This window comes from Gorilla gorilla, chromosome 4, assembly GCF_029281585.2.
Source record: "Gorilla gorilla gorilla isolate KB3781 chromosome 4, NHGRI_mGorGor1-v2.1_pri, whole genome shotgun sequence".
NCBI classification, from domain to species: Eukaryota; Metazoa; Chordata; class Mammalia; order Primates; family Hominidae; genus Gorilla; species Gorilla gorilla.
The window spans coordinates 99,914,765-99,937,469 of record NC_073228.2 but is presented as its reverse complement, the minus strand read 5'-3'; the positions used below and the strand labels follow the sequence as shown (position 1 = coordinate 99,937,469).

The window sequence follows — 22,705 nt, the reverse complement described above, 5'->3', positions numbered from 1 at the left end:
CTCTGTAACTGCAGTTACTTAAAATTAACTTAATTATGTAACTCCCCCACCCCCGTTCTCTAAAATCAGTAATGATATAATTATTGAAAACAAAAGACTCTGAGCTTACAAGAGACCCAGAAGAAGCATGTACATATACGGCAGCGATTGCTAATACGGTGAGACATGAAAACAAAAGGCATTCTGCAAGGATAAATGAGGCACACCAATATCTCCTACATACAACTGAAACTTCAAAACATGTTCATTATATGGATGAAAAAATGAAGAAGTAAATTAGTTTAGCTTAACCATCGCTATCAGTATATATGGACCAATTCTGTCATTTCCCTTTTAGGAACCTGAAGATGTGATTGTTTGGGGAAATTCAACATAAATTCTATTTCCTACAATGCCTATGTGACATAGTATAGCACCACATTCAAATGACTCTGCTAAGGGCCACTATTTAGTTAAAAAAATTCCGTATCTGGACATTTTGCCTCCTTATAAAAGGGACTGCACACAAACCCTAATGCTTCAAAATTATCTAGCCAGATAAACTGTTGTGAAGGCACTTTAGCGTCATTAGCCAAACTTCCAAACTAAGACTAGTATTAACGTATGTTAAAAAATGATAAATTTTAAAATAGTATAATTTGAAAATATTTTATAAAAAACTAGGCTATCAGATACACAGAGTCAATTACCTTGGCCTTTTTAAGCAGGTCAACTATATCAAGGTTCATGGATGCCAGTTCCCTGCTTGGCATGCTCTGCAGCTGGGTAATGATGAACAGCTCACAGATGTGCTGCAGTCTGGACACTTGGTACATCTCGGCACAGATCAGGAGACACATGGCCTGGAATATGCCAGCTGATGAGAAAAGGGACATGAGAGAAAGTGGATGATAAAACCATTTCTTTAATGATCTAAACACCCCCCACCAACAAAAAACAACAATTAAAAAAACATGCTGACCGTAGCATCCACCATAGAATAGAACGGTTAGGAAAAGCCTCGAGGGAGTCAGCATTCTGCACTTTTACTCCATTTTATCTTTTTTTTACTTTCCTTTCTTCTTCTTCTTCTTTTTTTTTTTTTTTTTTTTTTTGTAGAGACAGGTCTCACTATGTTGCCCAGGCTGGTCTTGAACTCCTGAGCTCAAATGATCCTCCTACTTTGGCCTCCCAAAGTGCTGGGATAACAGATGTGAGCCATCACACCCGGCTTATTATTCCATTTTAAAAAGAAGGCCGGGCGCAGTGGCTCACACCTGTAATCCCAGCACTTTGGGAGGCCGAGGTGGGCGGATCACGAGGTCAAGAAATCAAGTCCATCCTGGCGGACATGGTGAAACCTCATCTCTACTAAAAATAAAAAAAAATTAGCCAGGTGTGGTGGCGGGCACCTGTAGTCTCAGCTACTAGGGAGGCTGAGGCAGGAGAATCACTAAAACCTGGGAGGCGAAGGTTGCAGTGAGCGGAGATCATGCCACTGCACTGCAGCCTGGGCAATAGAGCGATACTCCATCTCAAAAAAATAAAAATAAAAATAAAATAAAATAAAAATAAATAAATAAAATAAAAAAGTAAAAATAAAAAGAATCCATTCAAGCCTTCATACTCAGAAGTGAATCTATTTTTTTTAATTCTTCAGAAAAGGTGATTCTATAATTGCCCTTAAAAATTAATTCCAGGACTATCTGGTAAATCTTGCCGTTAGCTAAACTAGATCCTTGCCATTTTTTTTTCTTGACATTAGTCTTCAGGTTGGTTGGTTGGTTTGTTGTTTTGTTTTTATTATGATAAAATAAACATAACATGAGATTTACCATTTTAACCTTTTTTTTTTTTTTTTGAGATGGAATCTCACTCTGTCATCCAGGCTGGAATGCAGTGGTGCGATCTTGGCTCACTGCAAGCTCCTCCTCCTGGGTTCACGCCATTCTTCTGCCTCAGCCTCCCGAGTAGCTGGGAGCACAGGCGCCCACCACCACGCCCAGCTAATTTTTTTTGTATTTTTTGTAAAGACGGGGTTTCCCCGTGTTAGCCAGGATGGTCTCGATCTCCTGACCCTGTGATCCACCTGCCTCGGCCTCCCAAAGTGCTGGGATTACAGGCATGAGCCGCCACGTCCGGCCCATTTTAACCATTTTTAAGTATATGATTCATTGGCATGAAGTACATTCACACTGCTGTGCAGTCATCACCACCACCATCTCCAGAACATGTTTCTTCTTCCCAAACTGAAACTCTGTACCCAATAAACACTAACTCCCTGTTTCCCCCTTTCCCCAGCCCCTGGCAACCACCCAATTTGGCTGGGGTTTTTTTTCAATACTTCCCTAGAAATCTGGTTTTTCATGTAATTCTCGTTCTTATCCCTCCTTACATTCTTACATTCTTTTGTAGCTATGGAACCAAGAACACTGTGTATGGTGAATACTTAACATAATAACATTATCTGTCTTCTGTGATCTTCCCAATGCACAGATTCCAGTATCTGGCTTAACTTTTTGATTATTCATTTTGACTCATTCTTCCCTAACACACTTTTGCCAATTTTTAAAAATCCTATCATTATTACTGCTTTCCTCTGTAATATTTTCTAATTAGCAAGGTAAAACTTAATATTAGCAGCTTCAATTACTTGAGTGAGAGGATGACTGAAAATCAAATTTTCCTATTACTCCAAATCTGGTCAATTTGTAAATTTAATATACAGATTTGCCAACAATGAAATAATAAACAATAAGCTTTATTTCCAAAAAGAACAAATGCTTTCATTTTTATTAGGCAAAAATACTAAGTTAGTCTTTTTTTGAGACGGAGTCTCACTCTGTCACCCAAGCTGGAGTGTGGTGGCGCCATCTTGGCTCACTGCAACCTCTGCCTCACAGGTTCAAGCGATTCTCCTGCCTCTGCCTCCCGCGTAGCTGGGATTACAGGCGCACGTCACCATGCCCAGCTAATTTTTGTATTTTTAGTAGAGACGGGGTTTCACCATGTTGGTCAGGCTGTTTTTGAACTCCTGACTTCAGGTGATCTGCTCGCCTCAGCCTTCCAAAGTGCTCAGATTACAGGCATGAGCTACGGCACCTGGCCGTAAGTCAGTCTTTAACACTGACAGAAACAACTGCAACTGGCTCCAAAATACTCTACAGCAAGCTGCAAGCCCAGAATTAATTTAATCAACACAAATACATTTGCTTCTTTTTGAACTTCTAAAATCTTTCACTAGAGGGCTCATGACTTGTTTAAAACTTATTTCAATACCCAATGTAAGAAACCTTTCCATTCTAAAAATTAAAGCAGTGAATCTGAAGAGAGGTCTGGCTTGAAATGTGTTTGCTTTTTATGTTTATTAGGGTGCCTGACCAGGTTCTCTAATCAAGGTCTCAGGCTCCTGAACTGAGCTCCACGGGGCCAAATCTAGTTGTGCTTGTGGTGGGAGCCATCTGGTGGCCAAAGGCTGAAGACTACTCACAGAGGGCTTCCCTGCCAGCATCCCAAGCAAGGCTCCAGGCCTGTAGAAAAAATTTTGCTATTTCTTCAAGTGCCTCCAGCTAGAAGAACCCTGCTGGATCTGTTCCAACCTAGAGCTGTCACAGATGTTTGGTTCCTGGTCAAAGATAGTCCTTGGTCAGTGAATTTGGAAATGAATCGTATAGTCCACTGGGTATTTTAAACATCTCAAGAAAAGTTTTCGGAGAAGTCAGTTTGAGGAGTTTCTGACTTTAGCAGAAGTCAGAAGGAGGCCTTTACAAATCCCACATCCTCTGGGCAGAAGGAAGACCAAAAAAGTCTCAGAATATTGAAAGTCCTTAAAAGTGCCCCAATCAGAAGTCACAGACATCAAAGCAGTTGCGCAACCCTCCTCTTCTTATGGAAGAGACAGCACTCCAAGTAACAATCTGCCCCGATCTCTAGAATTACAGTAGCCATGGGTACCACAAGATACCTCCATTTCCAGTTGCCTACAGTGATCCCCATGCTGTAGGTGCTGGCTGGGACATGTGAACTTGTGCCGGCGTCGGAGACCCATAAAAGGCACCCAATCACTGCACTTCCACTTGAACTGAATGAAAATTCATTGTTGTTCCAGCACCACCTCTAACTGCTTAGTACATTCCGTGATGTCAACTAATAAATCTTAAATGAAAATAGATTCCACAGAATGCAATTTAACAAAACGGGTGGCAAGGAAAGAAAGAATTCTGAGATACTATCAACATTTGTATTGCTAACCTGGGCAGCAGGAGTCTGTGTACAGGTATTCTAAAAATGACAAGAAAGTCTCTTTGGAAACACCATAAACAGGAATCAGGACACTCTTTGCTTCCATGTAATTACCATTAAACATGGCTGCCATCACTTCACAACGGGCCACCAGGATGGCCCTGTGGGCTGGCACTGTCGTACCTAAAAGGTTCAAAAGGGAAACAAGAAATAAGTGAGATAAACCTGCAGGGTTATTCCAGCAATTTTCCTTCTAATTAGACTACTACATTAGGGACAGCTAGGCTGATACGCAGAATCTGAATTTGGGAGTGATAACTACCATTAATCCAGAAACTTCTTAATTTTAAAGGGAGCAATAAAGAAAGTTCAGATGTTGACCTTGAAACCAACAATTTGCAAGTCAAGACAACTATTTGTTACTTAGTTTGTATTTCCAGAAATAGAAACACTGAAATGAAATATTTTGCTTCATATTTTTATAATGAAACATCAATCCTTTCCAATTGGCTTGAAATATTAATAATACTACCCGTGACCATGTGCCTCCCAAGAAAACAACCCCATTACCCTTCTGGGCCTGACTCACAGAACCATCTTGGCCATGCTTCCTCTTATCTGAAACAGGAAACTGTAAGAAGTAAACCATAAGCTGTCCATACACCACAGTAGGAATAGCAAGAGGATCTCTTGTGGAGCCAAGGAGAGCATTTCAGACTTGATGAAAATCTGGAAGAGGATGACCTTAATCCCTGCAGTCTCCCCAGCACACTACTTCCTCAGGCAACCATTCTGTCTCACCTGAACAATGCCTGCTGCTGGGAGGGCCAGCGCTACATTGAATTTTGAGGGCTCTCTCAGCCCATACTGCTCACTGAACTCACTGAACTGAATTGACTCTCTAGGAAAAGCTTGCTAGGCTCTCTGGCTACTGCTGCACCACACAAAGGCAGCGCTGGATAGGGCCGTGAGTGGCCAGGGCTCTCTACTTCCACCACCTTAGAAAACCACGAATACACACTGCCAGCCTTCAGTTCAGCCTGGATCACTTCAACAGATTATTACCGAGAATCAGCATGTGCCAATCATTGCATTTGGAATTGAAGACACAAAGAGGAGGAAGACAAAGCTACCTCTGCTTTGGAGCAGTTTTTACTTTCGTAGAAGACACCACAGCCAGTGTGAGTGACAAAGCTGTCGCATGCCAGGAAGTAACTCTCCAACCAAACCAAGCCACTCAGCCCTGCCCAAGAGTTTACCCACATATCTCTAAAATCTCATACTCATCAGGGATATATAGTCTTCTCTAAAGCATTTACAATTATTGGGTTCTTCATCCCTTTTAAATCCAAGCAAAACATCTCCTGTCTCAGGAAAGAAGAAAAGAGTTACATCTAAGCCCAGTGGCTTTTTCCAAAGCCAATAATCACTCAGAATCTATAATCAACACCTGGCACTGCCAGCTCTGAGTCTACTGCTCGGCACTGCCATTTGCACAGCCACACCTACCTGAGGAGCAGGGAAGTAACTTGGGAAGCCCTCCCACCCAGTCAACACTCACCTCCTAGCAGGCACACTCCCCTCCTCGCCTCACTGTGACAGTGTCCCTCCACCGGGAAGGACCAGTTTCCATAATTAAAGCATGCTGGCTATATTGATATACAGCAGTTAATAAAGAATACAAACAGGTCATGCCATTTGACTTGTAAGGTTTTAAAATGTTAAAGATAAACAGGCAGTATTTTTTTTAAAAATTAGAAGCATGACTTAAATAAACTGGATGATCTATCACTTGGGTTAAGCACAGGGATTTAAGATCTACCAAAAAATACCAAGTAGATAGTTGATGGGGGTAGAATTTGATAAGTAACCTTGAAATTTTAACAGAAATTGTTGATAATGTGGTTATAACAGAGTTGCAAAACCCAGCAACAAAACACTCAGTACAGTTAGCTCTCCGAATCCATGGGTTCCACATCCACAGATCGAACCAACAGAGAGTGGAAAATATTCAGAAAAAAAAAAAACCCTGCAACTGTATTGAACATATACAAAGTTTTAAAAAAATTGTCATTATTCCCTAAACAATACAGTATAACAACTATTTATATAACATTTACATTGTATTAGGTATTGTAAGTAATCTAGAGATGATTTTCAGTATGCAGGAGGATACGCATAGGTTACATGCAAATACTAAGCCATTTAATATCACGAACTTGAGCGTAGCGGATCTGGGTATCTGCAGGAGGTCTTTGGAACCAATCTCCTATGGACATTAAGGAACAACTGTACTTTTTTTTTTTGAGATAGAGTCTTGCTTTGTCATCCAGGCTGGAGTACAGTAGCACAGTCTCACTCACCACAACCTCCGCCTCCCAGGTTCAAATGATTCTCGTGCCTCAGCCTCCCGAGTAGCTGAGATTACAGGCATGCGCTACCATGCCTGGCTAACTTTTTTGGTATTTTTACTAGGGACAGGGTTTTGCTGTGTTGGCCAGGCTGGTCTTGAACTCCTGGCTTCACGTGATGCTCCCACCTCAGCCTCTCAAAGTGCCGGCATTACAGGCGTGAGCCACTGCACCCAGCCAACTGTACCTTAAAGCATTTTTAAGCCTATTTCAAGGTTGGAATTTAGTTTGGAAAACCATTACACTTCCTGTTAAGAAAACATCAACTTCAGTTTTTCACCTCTTTAAACTACTGTTTTGATGTTATAAATTGTTCTGTTGTGAAACTGTAATACAATACCTTAGTATGGTTAGATCTTTCAACACTATATATAAAAATATGCTGAAGGAACATAATGCGGTTTATGGTTTACGTACTAACTGGCAATAGGATACAGGTAAAGAAATTACTTAAGGAAATGGAAGATAGCATTTTCTAGTTAAAAGATAATCATGTTCCTTGAAACCGTCAAGGCCAAACTATCTTTTCTTTGTAGTATTCATTTGATGTTACAATTTTAAGAATTTTTTTCTAAGGAAAAGAACTACAAGAGTGAAACAAAAATGAAAAGCCCAAGTTTTCTAGTCACTTTACATAGATTATCAAGAATCTTTGTTTTGACTGTTTACTAAAATAAAATACATTTGTCACACTTTCTTCATACTATTTTCCAGGTTTCAAAAGTGAAATTTTTAGAACTGTTTTTGGTTTCATTCCTAAAAAAGGATACCTACTTAGCTCAAGAGAGATCCAAAATATGTACTAGCTAAGTAAACCAGAAGGGAATGTAATTTTCTAAAGAACTCTTCATATGACACAGACTCATATCAAAAGGACATCCGTACCTCTCTAAATATTTACCAGGACTGACTTTAGAACTACTATAGTAACTTTTTTTTACACGCCAAAACAAGAAATTGGGAGTGGTAGAGAAAATATATATATTTGATGATCACCTATTACAGGGGATGGTATCCCATTTTCTATCCTAGGCTAATTCCAGCCAGTTTTTGGGGAAGGCCCGGGACACTTTAAAGGAAAGATTGACTGCGAATGTGGGTTCAGCAGGAAAAAGTACAGCGATCCACCAGTACTAGCTGCCACTGCAGGTGAAAAGGAGTGGAGTCTGCAGGTGAAGCCTCTGCTAGTCCTTTGTATGCACTATCTCAACCCCCGTGACCACATCACAAAGTAGAAATTAGTATCCCTATTTTATAGGCAAAAAACCAAAAGAACCAGAAATGTAAAGTAACATAGCCAAACCTACATAGTAAGTATGCATCCAAGCAAAGATCCTAACCAGGCCTTTCTGACCCATGGCACTACCACCTCATCAAGGTGCCTCAGTATATCAGTTCTGGTGTAAATTGTTCCATAGATTCCATTCTCATTTAGTTTTCCTTAAACCTCTCGTGAGGTTAATATTCATGCTCAAAACTGGAGTAAAGAAGCCAAAGACTTACTATGTGTCACTTCAAATTTATTATTATTGTCTGAAATAATTACAAAATATAATTATAAAATAAATTACATTTTTAAAATTTATTTTATTTTTTATTTTTTATTTTTATTTTTTTTTGAGACAGAGTCTCACTCTGTCTTCTGGCTAGAGTAAAGTGGTATGATCTTAGCTCACAGCTTCCTCTGCTTCCTGGGTTCAAGCGATTCTTGTGCCTCAGCCTTCCGAGTAGCTGGGATTATAGGCGTGTGCCACCTTGCCTGGCTGATTTTTGTATTTTTAATAGGGATGGGGTTTCACCATGTTGGCCAGGCTGGTCTGGAACTCCCAACCTCAGGTGATCCACCCAACTTGGCCTCCAAAAGTGCTGGGATTACAGCCATGAGTCACCATGCCCAGCCAAAACATTACATTTAAATGGATAATCATCTAATTTTTAAATTATTATTCCAATTACTTCCCATAAATTTGTATTGATAATATCAAAGTTACATTCCAATGTGAATTATTTCACAACTATGAATCTTTTGAAGTGTGTATTTTGCATCATAAATATTTTAAGTGTATAGCAAAAAAATTGTAAATTTATCTTAAGACTTCACTGTAACTTAAAAAAAGTTTATAATTAAGATTTGAGACTGATTACTGATCCTTACTTTGAGAGTCTGTCTTAAGTTTGACATAAATTTAAAATATAAAAATATTTTCCTTCCCAATTTTTTTTTTTGGTTTGGTGTAAAACATTTAAATTACACATGAATGACAAAGTGAGAAGTACTTTCATACTTCCAATTGCTATTCCCATTTACAGCCCCCAAAATTAGACATTCATTTTTCAGAGTGACATTAAAATTTAGCTGTCTGTTAATAATTTAACTACAACTCAAAACCATAGAGCCCAAAGGCCGTCACACTGAGAAGCATTAACATGATCTAAAAAGCAAATCTTCATGCCTGGCACAGGTTGAGTAGCCCTTTTCTGAAATGCTTGGGACCAGAAATGTTTCAACATTTCCATTTTTTTTAGATTTTGGAATATTTGAGAGAAAGAGAGAGATATGTATATACATATATTATTAAGAATGTTTAATAGTATATATATATGTATATATATATACACACATTCTTAATAGTTTAGGATCTCTAATCTCCTTAATAGTTTAGCAACTCTAATCCAAAAATCCAAAATCCAAAATGCTCCAATAAGCATTTTCTTTGAGCACCACATCAGCACTCAAAAAATCGTGGATTTTAGGGCATTTTGGATTTTGGGTTTTTAGACTAAGGGTACTTAACCTTTATAAGTTTTCAGATAATGACAAGAATGTAAAATAGGATACATGAGAGAATGCAATTTGACTTTAAATAGAGCAACAGTTATGATTGTGCCATTCTGAAATCAATCTAATTTTTCCTAGGTGCACTAACCAGGTGTTTTAAGCACTCTCACGCTCGCCTTTGAGTTAAAGTGAAAATCTATGCTCCACCATCATGTGGCAAGTAGGGCTGTGAATACCAATACCAAAATACAACACTGTTTCAAGACTTGAGATTTACATATATAATCTCTAGCAGAGTTGCTGCCAGAGTCAATGCTATCATATATATATACATAATACAAATGTCTCAATACTAAAAGATTCAATGGATCAGAAGAGATTTGGATTTTGATTTGCACAGTCTGGACTTCTTGATTCTAGACTAGAACATTAAAAACACACAGTTGTATCAAATTTGCAGGAAAAATTAAGATATAAGCATACTTAATGCTGACAAGGATTTGTTTGTATGAAAACAAGCACTTTCATACACTGCCAATGGGAATGTAAATTAGTACAATGTTTCTGGACATATACAATTTCATAGCACTTATGATGTCTTACAGATGTTCCTATTCTTTGACAAGGAATCTATTCCAAGGACATAATGCTAATTTCAGAGTGAGATATTTACATTAAATCTTCAATGCCGCTGTTATTTCTAATAATGGAAACAAAGAAGATACCTAAATTTACACCTATAGTAAAAAAATAGGATATAGCCATATAATGACATTAAAAATGTTAACAAGGGGTTTTTAATCCAGTGTAAAGTGCTTAAGACATATGTTTAAAAATAAAAGACACATAATTGAGTAGACAGTATCTATTTTCCCAGCCCCTTTTTCTAAGCAGAGGAAAACTGACTTGAAGGAAATTATGCCAAAATCAAACTGTGATTGTTATTAGGGCATAGGATTACGGGTGATTTTTATTTTTTATTTTTTGCATCTTTATATATTATCTGACTGTCCTACAATGAGCACTTACAACATTTTTCTAATCACCATGCCCATTTCATTTTCTAAAGAAAATGTTCATAATATGGAATATATCTTTCCTGACCTTTTTAATTCACTTATGAACAAAACAGACATTTTCTATAAGTGTGATCATTCTGTGCACACTTGGTTAAAACAATTGTATATGACTTTCATAATAAGAAAAAATTAAAGTTTCTTCATGAAATTCAACTATTTGCTATTCAAGGAGATGAAGTAGATTGGTGATTTGCTGAGTCATCTGCTTATTTCCTCACTCAGAATGCCTCTGGTTTTTCTACTTCTCCCTATACATTTTGGAAGAATTCCAAAAGTACATCAGAGAAATGGCCCTGGTAAGCTAAGCCTGCTTCCAGAGTGACCACAGTGAGGCAAATTCAAACACGCTCCATTTCATTCAATGGGCTGGTGGTCACATATTTTAACCATGAAAGGAACAAGAATTCACTCAACTTCTAACTCAAAATTTCTTCTTAGTTTTCTCACTGCTACCCTGCAAGTAGTGCAAGAAGAATCAAAGAAGGATGGCTATTAGTTACATAACTCTTAACACTAAAAAGAACCTCTTGTTATCTGTGTGGTTCGTCACCCTCTTCACTTCACAAATGAGACTTGAAGACAAGAAATGTGAGGTGACTTGCCCACAGACACACTGGTCAGGACGCAAAACCAAGGCTGGAACTGGGGCCCATCCTGAGGAAATGACACTGCTGCTGCTGTCTACAGCTCCCCTCCCCAACTCTCAGGAGCTGGTGTGCCTCGCCTACAGCTGGCCTTAGAGAAGCTGCTGCCAGATCCTGCCTCCACCATTCCTGCTGTTCTTTGCTTCTGACTCCTAAGAAGACTTGGTTTTAGAGCTAGGGAAGCAATGAAGAGCACCACAGCAGTTGCTGCACATCATCAGCACAGACATCCAGCCAGCCCTTCCTGACCCCAGCTCTGCATAAAGGGTGAAAGGGGAGCAGGTGCCTGCAGTAGGTAGAATCATGGAAGAAAAGCACGCGATTAGGAGGAGCAAGGATTCACCACATCACTGCTTATCTCTCTTTTTTAATATGACATATATTTTCATGTGCTACATATTCCCTTCGAAAATCTTTTCAGTGAGTTATGCTAACATAATGTTTGATGCCAATGCCTCCTATGCAAATTATAAGCAAATTTAGTAGCTATTTTATAACACAGCAAAAGAGAAAAGGTGGGGATGGGAGACAACCCCTAATTCATTAATGTATGATGGGGCCAGGCATTCATATTCAATTTACTTGAAAAAGATTGCTCTCAAACTATACTGCAAAATGAACATCCCTGGCGAAGAGATGGACCTTCTTTCCTTTCACAAGTTTATTACAAGGCAAAGTCTTCTTCAAGCGCATTTATGCTTCAGTGGTGGATTCCCAAGTTTAGGATGATTAATCTTACTACCAATAGCCATTTATTAAAGGCAAGTCACAGTTCTAGGGACTGTAGGAGACACAGCAATGTAACAACATAGATCCTTTATTAGTGGAAATTTTAAGTTTCCTCCTGCGACCAGGAATTATGGCTTCCTTCTCACAGTTAAACTTCTAAAGCACACACACAAAGAATGAGATTACTCATTTAGAGAATAACCCAAAATTCCAGAGTCTTAGGGGATGACTGAGGGGTTTGGGAACATCCGAAACTCCAATCAAGAGGACCTAGGTTAAAAAAAAAGAGCAGGCAGAGGACTAAAACATACTCACGACCTAGGAAGTAAATACCTAATCGAGTATGCTGTACCTAATTTGTATCAAATATTGTGCAAATGTTAAGAGATTGGTCAGCCCTGGCCATAGAACCAGTACCTAGAACATCCAGGAAGATCAGAGATGCTTGGTCTGGTTAATACAACACTATGTTATAGGACGGAAGACATCTACCAGAACTCACCATGCCCTGGATCAAACACCACTAGACACTACTCTCTCTCATATGTTCACCATATAACCTTCAGATTACCAATTCTTTTTCTGGTTATGAAAAGCAGTGCCCTAGGTTGTTATAATGGTCACTGGAATGGTTTGCCCCCACCTTATCTCCATCTTGCGGAGTCTGCTCAGTGTGAGTCCAATCAACCGTAAATCACAGGTGACCCCAGTGCCCCAGTGCCAGGAAGTCATCTGGAAGAGAGCATTCAGCCATCTCCAGCGGCATCATTCTCCTTCTTTCGGAATGCAGAAACTGATTCAATCTCCATAAACTAGACTTTTAAAAGCTAATTTTAGAAAGGTGGAAATACTTTTTAATTTACCAATCATATTTCTTCTTAACAATGGATGTAGTCTTTTCTGTTGAAATGAGAAGCTTCTTAGATGATTGTACAAAATTATCTATTCCTGCGTTTCTCTGGTATGGATAGAGCGTACCAAACACTGTTAGTAAATGTCTTTATCAACAGACAGTTTTCTCCTAGAAGCTAATGAGAGAATTCTGTAATCACCAGGAGCTTTATCCCTGACTAGGCGTGTCCTACCTATAATGAGTAATTTATGAAAGTTGTCTTTAGATAGACACTTTGGATCTTTATTTAGGCAACAAATAAATCAAGGTGTGATCATATAAGGGGCTTAGAGCCAGTTATAGGTCTTTCTAAAATGACAAAAGCATGATATAAAGTCTGTGTCCTCTTGTTAGCTTTTTTCCCAGTTGTTTTTCTGTATCTCAAGGTCACTCTTGCTGCCCTACTTTCAGCGTCCCAGGCTCACACTGCACACGGGGCTGGCCGTGGCTTGTCGGAAGGTACATTGGAAAGTTTCCCTTTCCCTGTCTTGGCAGATGACCAAAGTTAAAAGTAATGTGCATCTTTCTGAGGAAACATTTTTAAAAGTAAATGACTATTGTTCGCTGCTACACAATTCTACCATTAAATTAGATTATATCTTCCTTTTAGTAATTGCCCATCTAAAGTTCTACTCAGATTTTCACTGGAAAACAGCTCCTTCGATCTTTCTTGCATAACTGAAGGTATCTGACAATTCATTCTTTTTTAACTTTAAACAAATCTGTATTACATAAAGGTTGTCACATAATTGGGTATTCCTCTACTTTGTACACAATTATTCTTACTCTCCACAGAAAAGCTGCTTCTTAACTTCTCATCTGCTGTTAGCAAGCACTAAAATCCTGATTTTAACAGCATAGTAGTAAAAATGCCTCAGTGATTTAAGCTGAAAGCAGTACATTGGTACGTGGCTCTTTCACCCAGTATCAGGAATGTAAAAATGTCTTTTTATTCAAAAATACAAAATAAATTATTTGTAGGCATGGACAATGACAGCAGTAAACTGCTATTTATTGTCAGCTGAAATCAGTAACTGATGGTTGTAGTGATTTTTTAAAAACATCACCCAGTGTTTTCTTCAGTCATTTTCTTCAAATGACTTCTCTGTAGTTACTGGTGAGAAATACTGCCTTGAGCTTCCTATCACAGTTCATTAATAAATGTCAAGCCCTATTCTAGGAATCAGAAATGCCACCTCCCATCCCACCTACCGCACCCATTCCAGGGTCCTTCTCTTCTTTAGGAATTTCTGTGACTTCTGCTGTAATTAATGGAGAAGCCACCCAAGCAGCATCTAATAAAGGAGTTCTCACATCCTTCGTTGGGCCAATGATTCCTCTTCCACCATATTCACAAAACCCCCAACCATAGCTCATAACCAACTTCTGAGGAATGCTGCACAATTGTTTTAACTACCAAAGATCCTTCAACACCTGCATTCTTAGCAGTGGTCACTGCCAGAATGTTGAGTATTCTTTTAATAATTTCTATACCAATTTTTTATTTTTATTAGTTGGAGTTAATGAGTCCAAGGCTGGAATGAACTGAAGCAAGGCACAACCCCATCCCAGAATGATGTCTTCTTCAGTAGCAGCTCTTATAGCATTAAGGGCATCTGTAACTCTGTCTTTCTTTTCATGAGTTTTGACATCACTTGTCACACCAACCTTCAGCACAGCTACTCCATTTTAAAGTTTTGCCATTCATTCACTTTTCCCTTTTCATATTCACTAGCTGTAATATCTAACTGCTCAATGATTTCTTGAATACAATTTTCAATTCAAGACTTGTCACCATTTCCTTTAAAGAGCATAGCATCACCTTTGGTCCCAATGACCTCTCCAACTTTTCCTGTGTTATGAGGCCTACCCCTCTTCTCCAAACACTGCACCACCAACAGCAAGAGCCATATCTTTAAGCTGGTTCTTTCTATTGTCAACAAACCCGGAGCTTTTACTGCTATAACCTGAGGACCAGCTTTTAGCCTATTCAACAGGAAGGTTCATAGAGCTTCTCCATCAACATCTTCAGCAATGACAACCAAAGGTGTATAGTGAGCACTGGCAATTTCAAGAGTAGGTACAATAGACTGGGCACTAGACATTTCTGTTTCACTCAACAGAACATAGGCATCCTTGAATTCATGTTTTTGACCTTTTGATGTGTTAATAAGTTATGCAAAAATTTAGCCTAATTATTCGATACATTAATAAGATATGCAAAAATTTTGATGTATTAATAAGTTATGCAAAAATTAGATCTGGTGATTCTAATGCACCATTCAGTGTTTTTCCACCATTTACTGTGATGACAACCCTTTTCATTGCTTCAGAAATGATGTTGCTGATTTATCTCTATTTGCGGAAATTATAGCAAACTGAATAATTCCTTCAAGGGTTGTCATAGGTTTAGACTGCTTCTTAAGTTCAGCAATTAGAGCATCAATAGCTAACATCATACCTTTCCTGATTTTCACTGGATTAGCACCTCTGTTAATCTTCTCAAAGACTTTCTTGACCATAGGGAGTGCAAGTACAGTAGCAGTGGTGGTGCCATCCCCAGCCTCTTCATTTGTGTTACTGGCAACATCTTAGTGTTACTGGCAACAAGCTTAGCTCCAATATTTTTACACTTATCCTTGAAGCCAATTGACTTTGTAACAGTCACACCACCTTTTGTTACTCTGGGACTTCCCTAGCTTCATTCAATAATCACAGTTCTTCCCTTCGGCCCCACTGTAGCAGCTACGGCATCGGCTAAAAGGTCGACACCTTGAAGAATTAAGGCTCAGGCACCTGCACCAAATTTTACATGTTTGGCATAAGCCCAAGTGAGATGAGAATCCCAGTAACCTGGTCTCGTCTGTGGAAAGACTGGGCAATCCAAGTATTTCTATGGGGCAGCGGCAGAGCTTGTGTAGTCAGGCAGGTCAGCGGCCAGTGAGGGACAGAATGCAAGACGCACATGGTGATGAGCCACGTCCCCTCCCTCCGCCTCTCCCCCACCTGGTGGCACCTTGTGTGCTGGCAGCTCCCACCACATTCTTTAGATCTTAATCTACTAAAGTGACAAAATTATCCAAGCCAGTGATCAATAATGGGCACTCAAACAGCTCATCTTCATTAAAATTAGGTAGCCTTACTTTCTTAGAGAGATAAGCAGCAGCTCTCAGTTGCTCTGGTGATAAAATTCTCAGAGTGCTAGGAGAAATAAATGTAGCAATATCTATGGGTGCCTGAGGTGGGCCAGGCATAACCCTCAGTCCTTTTGCTCAAAAGAAACAGAAGACAGCTGAATAAAATAATGGTCAATTCCTTTTGCTCAAATAAAAAGGAAGAGAGCTGGATAAAATAAGCTAGAGATAAAATAATTTTAAGGGGGTTAGCTCCAGATGCAGCAAACACTAGGATCTTAAAGAAATACACATAAAAATATATAATAAAGTATTATAGATCATCCCATCCCTTGCTAGGCCCTAAAAGTTGATGAAGCATATGGCAAAGGAAAAAATACTAAGGGAAATATAAATTTCTTTTATCATTTTAATAAAATACTTCCTATTTACCTGGAAGATTTTGTTGACATTAAGGTAGTATTAATCTACATACCTCAGTAGGGAATAATCATTCCTTCACACCAAACATTCAAACCTGAAGTAGAAAGCAAGGAAAGAAAACAAGAAATAAAAATGAATCATAAACTTTGTAAAAGTTGATCCGTACCTTGAATTTCGAAGACAACATCGGCAAGCATCGGCTTATTAAGGAAAAACTTGAGGGAAGTGTTATAAAACCACAGAGGTTTTCTGGCTTGATAGGTTTTGCAATTCCTTAGGCAATTAATCTATAAGGGAAAACAAAAATACAGGGGAAAGGTTGTTTAACATGCTTTGATAACATATAGGCTAGGCTAGGAATTTGGAAAATTATGCTAAATCTCAAAAGAAATATGATTCCCTACTCTATGACATCTCTGATCACAGGTTTCAAAGGAACTTACCTTTAAGAACTGTATGGGCTGCCTGTCAGTGAACAACACTGCTCTCTTTGGCATTCACAGCAGTAAACGAATTGCCTAAGTGAAAACTCAGCTCCATGGCTGAGAAGCTGCAAGGTCCTGAAACCCTATGAGTCTTTGTTGAGAAACAGACAACAGTAGTCCAACTCCATACAAATGCCTACTAAAATATGTTTACATGTACAACCTAATTTGTTCATTAAGACAGTCCTTGATTTGTAATTAAGAAAAATACATTTTTTGGCCAGGTGCAGTGGCTCATGCCTATAATCCCAGCACTTTGGAGGCCAAGGTGGGCACTTGAGGTCTGGAGTTTGAGACCAGCCTGGCCAACACAGCAAAACCCTGTTTCTACTGAAAATACAAAAACTAGCTGGACATGGTGGCATGTGCCTGTAATACCAGCTACTCGGGAGGCTGAGGCAGTAGAATCACTTGAACCCGGGGGGGCAGAGGCTGCAGTAAACTGAGATTATGCCACTGCACTCCAGCCTGGGCGACAGAGTGAAACCCTGTCTCCAAAAAAAAAAAAAAGAAAGAAAAATACAACTTTCCCTTATCACACCATATCCTTCTTCTACTTACTAGCTTAACACTTTCTCTTAAAGGAGTGAACAGTTAAAAAAATAACCTAGAGTAATGAAGTGGTTCACCTCCATCTTTTTTGAGATGGAGTCTTGCTCTGTGGCCCAGGCTAGAGTGCAATGGTGCGATATTGGCTCACTGCAACCTCCACCTCCCAGGCTCAAGTGCTTCTCGTGCCTCAGCCTCCCGAGAAGCTGAGACTACAGGCATGCACCACCACGCCCAGATGATTTTTTGTAGAGACAGGGTTTTGCCATTTTTCCCAGGCTGGTCTCAAACTCTTAACCTCAGGCAATCCGCCTACCTTAACCTCCCAAAATGCTAGGATTACAGGTGTGAGCCACCGGGCCCAGCTGGTTCACCTCCATCTTCATCTCCAATCTTATAATCCTAATTGTCCTTCCTACTCACAGCAGAGCCCACTAGAACCTATAAAGAGTTTCCTGGGTTTTTGATCTGGCGTTCCGGAGACTCTCACCCTTGATAACTCGTCTGTCCTGTCGCGCCTGGCTGGAGCTAGTGGCTCCGGGAGCAGCCTCTCTGTCTAACTCAGGCCTCAGTGCTTTATCCTTTCTGTGGTCTTCAGGCATCCCCTGTGTGCCAACCCTCCTGGAAGTCAAGGGCCGGCCTCCCTTTCCATACCCTCCACCCTTTTTTCTTTGCTTTGCTTTCTTTCTTTCTTTTTTTTTTTTTTTTTAAATTTTAGTCTATTTACAGTGGATAAACAAAACAAGCCTGAATATTTTCAGGTAGTGTTACCCAAATGATGATGAAATAATAAGTCATTTTAAATACTAGGTTCATTAGGACCACAATCTTGCCTAAAGTCTATGTTGTTCCCTAATTTGGAAAGATTTAGTTATGATTTTTATTGAAATATCATATTTTATTCACTTTAAATTCTGATGTCTCCACCCATTCCCCCTGCTGAATCTCAGAGCCTGAGAGCCCTGGTCAGAATGCTAATCCTCTGCTTGGCTAGCTAGGGAACTCTGAAAGCTTTATCCCTAAGAAATAAACATATAACATCAGCAGTAATAAGAATAAATGACATCTACTTCTTACTCTAAATTAATCTACTATGGTGGGAAGTTTAAAATCTTCAGTGAGGGGGGAAAAATGATATTATTCTTCCTCCTAAGGCAGAAGAAAACATTCCAGAATGGTATCCATAAGCAAAACAGAGAGGCAAAACAGGATCATACAAATCCTGGTCCTATAAAGTCATTCTGAGATCCTGTACACAACATAACCATCATACACATGGAAGGAATTCAAGCATGGGAGTCAAGTGACCGCCATGCTTAACGAGAGTAGCAGTCAAAAAGCATCACCGGGCTGGGCACGGTGGCTCATGCCTGTAATCCCAGCACTTTGGGAGGCCGAGGCAGGAGGATCACAAGGTCAGGAGATCGAGACCATCCTGGCTAACACGGTGAAACCCCGTCTCCACTAAAAATACAAAAAAATTAGCTGGGTGTGGTGGCGGGCGCCTGTAGTCCCAACTACTCGGGAGGCTGAGGCAGGAGAATGGCATGAACCCGGGAGGCGGAGCTTGCAGTGAGCAGAGATCACGCCACTGCATTCCAGCCTGGGCGATAGAGCGAGACTCTGTCTCAAAAAACAAAAGCAAAAACAAAAAGCGTCACTGAATTGGAGAGCTCGCAGAGGCTTCAGAAACGATCCAATTTATCCCTCATTTTATAGGAAGCCCTGACTTGCTCAAAGCCACAGAGATGATCTGTGGCAGATTCACAATTGTAATCTACATTTCCCAAGTCCCAATTCAGGGTTACCTCCCTGTGTGGTACTCAGTAAATGAGACAGCCCCTTACCCTGGGAAAGCACAGGAAGAAGGTGTGAAATAACTCTTCTTTCCCCCCGTGCAGAGGAGGGAATTCAGCGCAATACCATGGAATCGTATCACCCAGACTTCCCTTTCCCCAGTAAGAATTCATTTTATTCTCAGTATTCAAAGGAATGTGTTCCGAATCAAGACTCAAGAAAAGGTTTAGGGTTAGAAGAAAAGGCAAGATTTCTGTACTTGTCAGCCATATAAAGGTTATGAATTTGCATATTGTGAATATTTTATAGATGTATATTACACATGAATGTATGAGAGAACTGGAGAGACAGGGAGAGAATCTATAAACAGATTCCCTCATCAATTCTGTTTTGAATTTGAAAAAAATGGGAGAGCAGAAGTTTGAGAGAACACAAATGTACGTGATGTACATTTTCACTGGTCCGTAAACAAGTTAATCAAGACAACTAGATGAACTGTTTTGAAAACGAGAATATAGGCATATGTGCAAATTTTTACAAATGATTATTTAGTTGAATTAGACTGCAAGAGCTACCATCCTGCCATATACTTGTAAAACTGGACAGCTTCTGTGTACCTGCTTCAATGTGTTACTAAAAAAAAAAAAATCTTACCCCTTAATTCCACGTTACTTTGTTTACAAAAAAGACTATTTTCTCAACTAAAGAACAATCAAGAATCTTCACTAAAAGCTAGTACAGTTTTATTTTTGTAAAACATTAACTTTAAAATGTTAACAGGTTTTAGAAAACAGAAAAGTCATCTGTATTAAAAAATTAAAGGAATCATCATTTTTCTTACAGTTAATATATACCTTTATTAAGTATTGCATATAACTTACCTTACTTATCTACTGCAGCTAATTTGTTTATCACAAAATCAGAAAAAAAAATACACTGGCTAAATTGTGTAATGTCTTAAAGTTTTGAAATGTTTTTTAAAGCCCTTACAGACTACACAATACCAAGTTACTAGAGTTGTAATGTGCACCAGTCTATGGCAATATACAAAGTCTGTTTTTATAAACTTGAATCTAATTTATAATTTTGAACCTATAATTGATGAGATCATCCTTAACTGTCCACCTCGTTGAATAGATTTCTCAGAACACTTGAAAAAGGGACATGCAAAACTGCCTTCCTCTCAAAAACTATTTGAGACTTAAATTGTGAGGAGTGAGAAGGCACCCTCTCTAATAACCTTAACTGTACCTGGACAAATTAAACAGCCTTTTATTCTTGATATAGATTGTGTATTCCCAGAGCTCCAGGGGAATGTTTCAGAAGGCAGAATTCGCAAACGAGCATTTTAAAGACATGACTCACATGTATTTTAATTCTTACATAAATTAAAGTCTAAGATAGGGCCGAGTGTGGTGGCTCATGCCTGTAATCCCAGCACCTTGGGAGGCTACGGTGGGCAGATCGCTTGAACCGAGCAGTTTGAGACTAGCCTGGGCAACATGGAAAAACCACGTCTCTACAAAAAATTTAAAAATTAGCCGGGTATGGTGATGCATATCTATAGTCCCAGCTCCTTGGGAGGCTGAGGTGGGAGATATCACTTGAGCCCAGGAGGTGGAGGCTGCAGTGAGCCAAGATCACGCCATCGCACTCCCACCTGGGCAACACAGTGAGACCCTGTCACACACACACACACACACACACACACACACACACACACACATACACACACACAATCTAAGATACAAATAACCCATGTTTATGTTTTAAATATTTAAATGGCAAAATATACTTAAGGAAAACATTTACATTTATACAGTATTTGACTCTTCTAACGACTCAATTTTATATTCATCATAGTATGTGAGTTATAATTCAGAGGGTCAAAGTAAACTAACTTACAACAAATCAACTTACCTTTCCTGGTGTTTTTAAAATGCATTTAACTTTCTCGATTACATCTGAAACATCCCCAGAATCTTTCAACTTCTTCCTGATATCTTCTTCCAATTCTTCCCACTGAAAAGCACCTGTAAACAAATTAGTACATGCTGGATTTTTCTGTTAAATGAGGAAGTAACAAAAGTAAACCTCTTATTAAATACAACATTCCCTTTTTTTAGTGCTTTAATTTTTCTTTACCAGATATACATCCTTATAACTATACTAAAACATTTAAACAGCACTCACATTTCAAAAAGATCAGTTTAACTTCCCCTAAATTATTTCTCAAAATCTGAAGTCTTCCTCCCTGGACTGCTGCTACCTCTCTGCAATAGGTGGGCAGCTAGTGATAACAGCAATGGTCAGAATATGAGTTCCCATGACAAGTGGTCCAGCACCCAAATTATTTACTTGCCCTGAGTAAAAAGGTAGATGTGGTCTTTCCCAAGGGTGAATTAAATCTTACCAGTTATGGGCAGCAGTGACTATCATCAGGTAGAGGAACATGCAGCAGCAACGGAATGCATTCAGAAGGTCTCAAGCACTGTCAGGGGCAGACTGGGATGCTTGAGAGCCAACTCTACAAAACCAACCTGAGGAAGGGAGCTACATCGTCCATGTAGTTCATGTTATCAGAGCAAAATCACCCCACTGTCCTTTGCCTTTCCCTAGCCCACTTCAAAACTCTCTTCCTAGGCTCATTTCACTTCTCCCACTCTGTCAGCCTCTTTTCCTCTATGTCTTGCAAAATTCTTATTCTATGGTCAGCAAAAACTGACCTTTTCCCCAAGGACTTCTCTTACTTGGTCTGCAGCAACCTCCTATCCAACCTCCCTGCTTCCTAACAGCCTTTTCCCCATCAAATCCATCCTATTACTCAAAGCTGGTGAGTTTTCAAAAGCACGAATCTGATCATGACATTCTAAGAGATTACACACATCCATCCTATGATTTATAGAAGGTCCTATCTCATAAAAATATAATTCAAGAAGACTAGTGTGGGCGGTATAGTTAGGAGACCTAGGATCCAGTTCTACCTCAGCTATTAACTACTAGTGTGACGAGTCACTTCACCTCTCTGGGTAATTCAAGACCCTTTTTTATCTGCTCTCAGTTCATTTCTTCTGATGTTTTCATTCCCGTATTCAGCACTCACCAGATGCCTTCATGGATATTGGGGAATGAGGCAGGCACATAAACACTTATTAAACCAATGAGATCAGGCAATTGCAGCCAGTCTGTACCAACTAAAACCAAATCCAATTGGAAGGGGCAGATTGCAAGTCCAGAAGCTCTCAGGCTCTTACAGCTGAGCCCTGCAGCACTAAGCACTAATGCATATCCTTTCAACTTCTCCCCACCTGGCCTTCCTAATACTTACAGTGTCTCCTGCGGGAGGGAGTCAAATGATATGTAGCATTTGCCATTTCTGTGATGCTATCAACATGACATCACAGAACAAGGAAATGGGGATGATAAACACAACTGGGCTCTCACAAGCTGGTGCCAGCTCCAGCACACCACTGCTTCTTTCTGCCTTTGCTAGCTCTTTTTATGCTTTCACTGATTGCTCCCCTTCCTCCTCAAATTCTCAAAGCTGTGTAGTGTAGAAGAG

At 39.5% G+C, this 22,705-nt stretch overlaps 1 protein-coding gene and 1 pseudogene across 7 annotated transcripts in view; both read right to left on the bottom strand.

Moving 5' to 3' along the window:
- The window catches only part of RHOBTB3 (Rho related BTB domain containing 3), a 106,513-nt gene that overhangs the window by 32,371 nt on the left and 51,437 nt on the right, over positions 1-22,705 (bottom strand). For 4 of the 7 annotated variants that reach the window (XM_055387176.2, XM_055387175.2, XM_004042285.5 and 1 more), the window contains exons 7-10: positions 21,064-21,176; positions 16,479-16,599; positions 4,231-4,404; positions 690-856 (exon numbers count right to left, since the gene is read on the bottom strand). In XM_055387176.2, coding sequence (XP_055243151.1) covers positions 690-856; positions 4,231-4,404; positions 16,479-16,599; positions 21,064-21,176 — 575 coding nt within the window. The remainder of the gene's footprint in view (positions 1-689; positions 857-4,230; positions 4,405-16,478; positions 16,600-21,063; positions 21,177-22,705) is intronic. The other 3 variants (XM_055387177.2, XM_063705878.1, XM_055387178.2) reach the window with 1 other exon arrangement.
- LOC109026984 (60 kDa heat shock protein, mitochondrial-like) lies at positions 4,411-16,009 on the bottom strand (annotated as a pseudogene).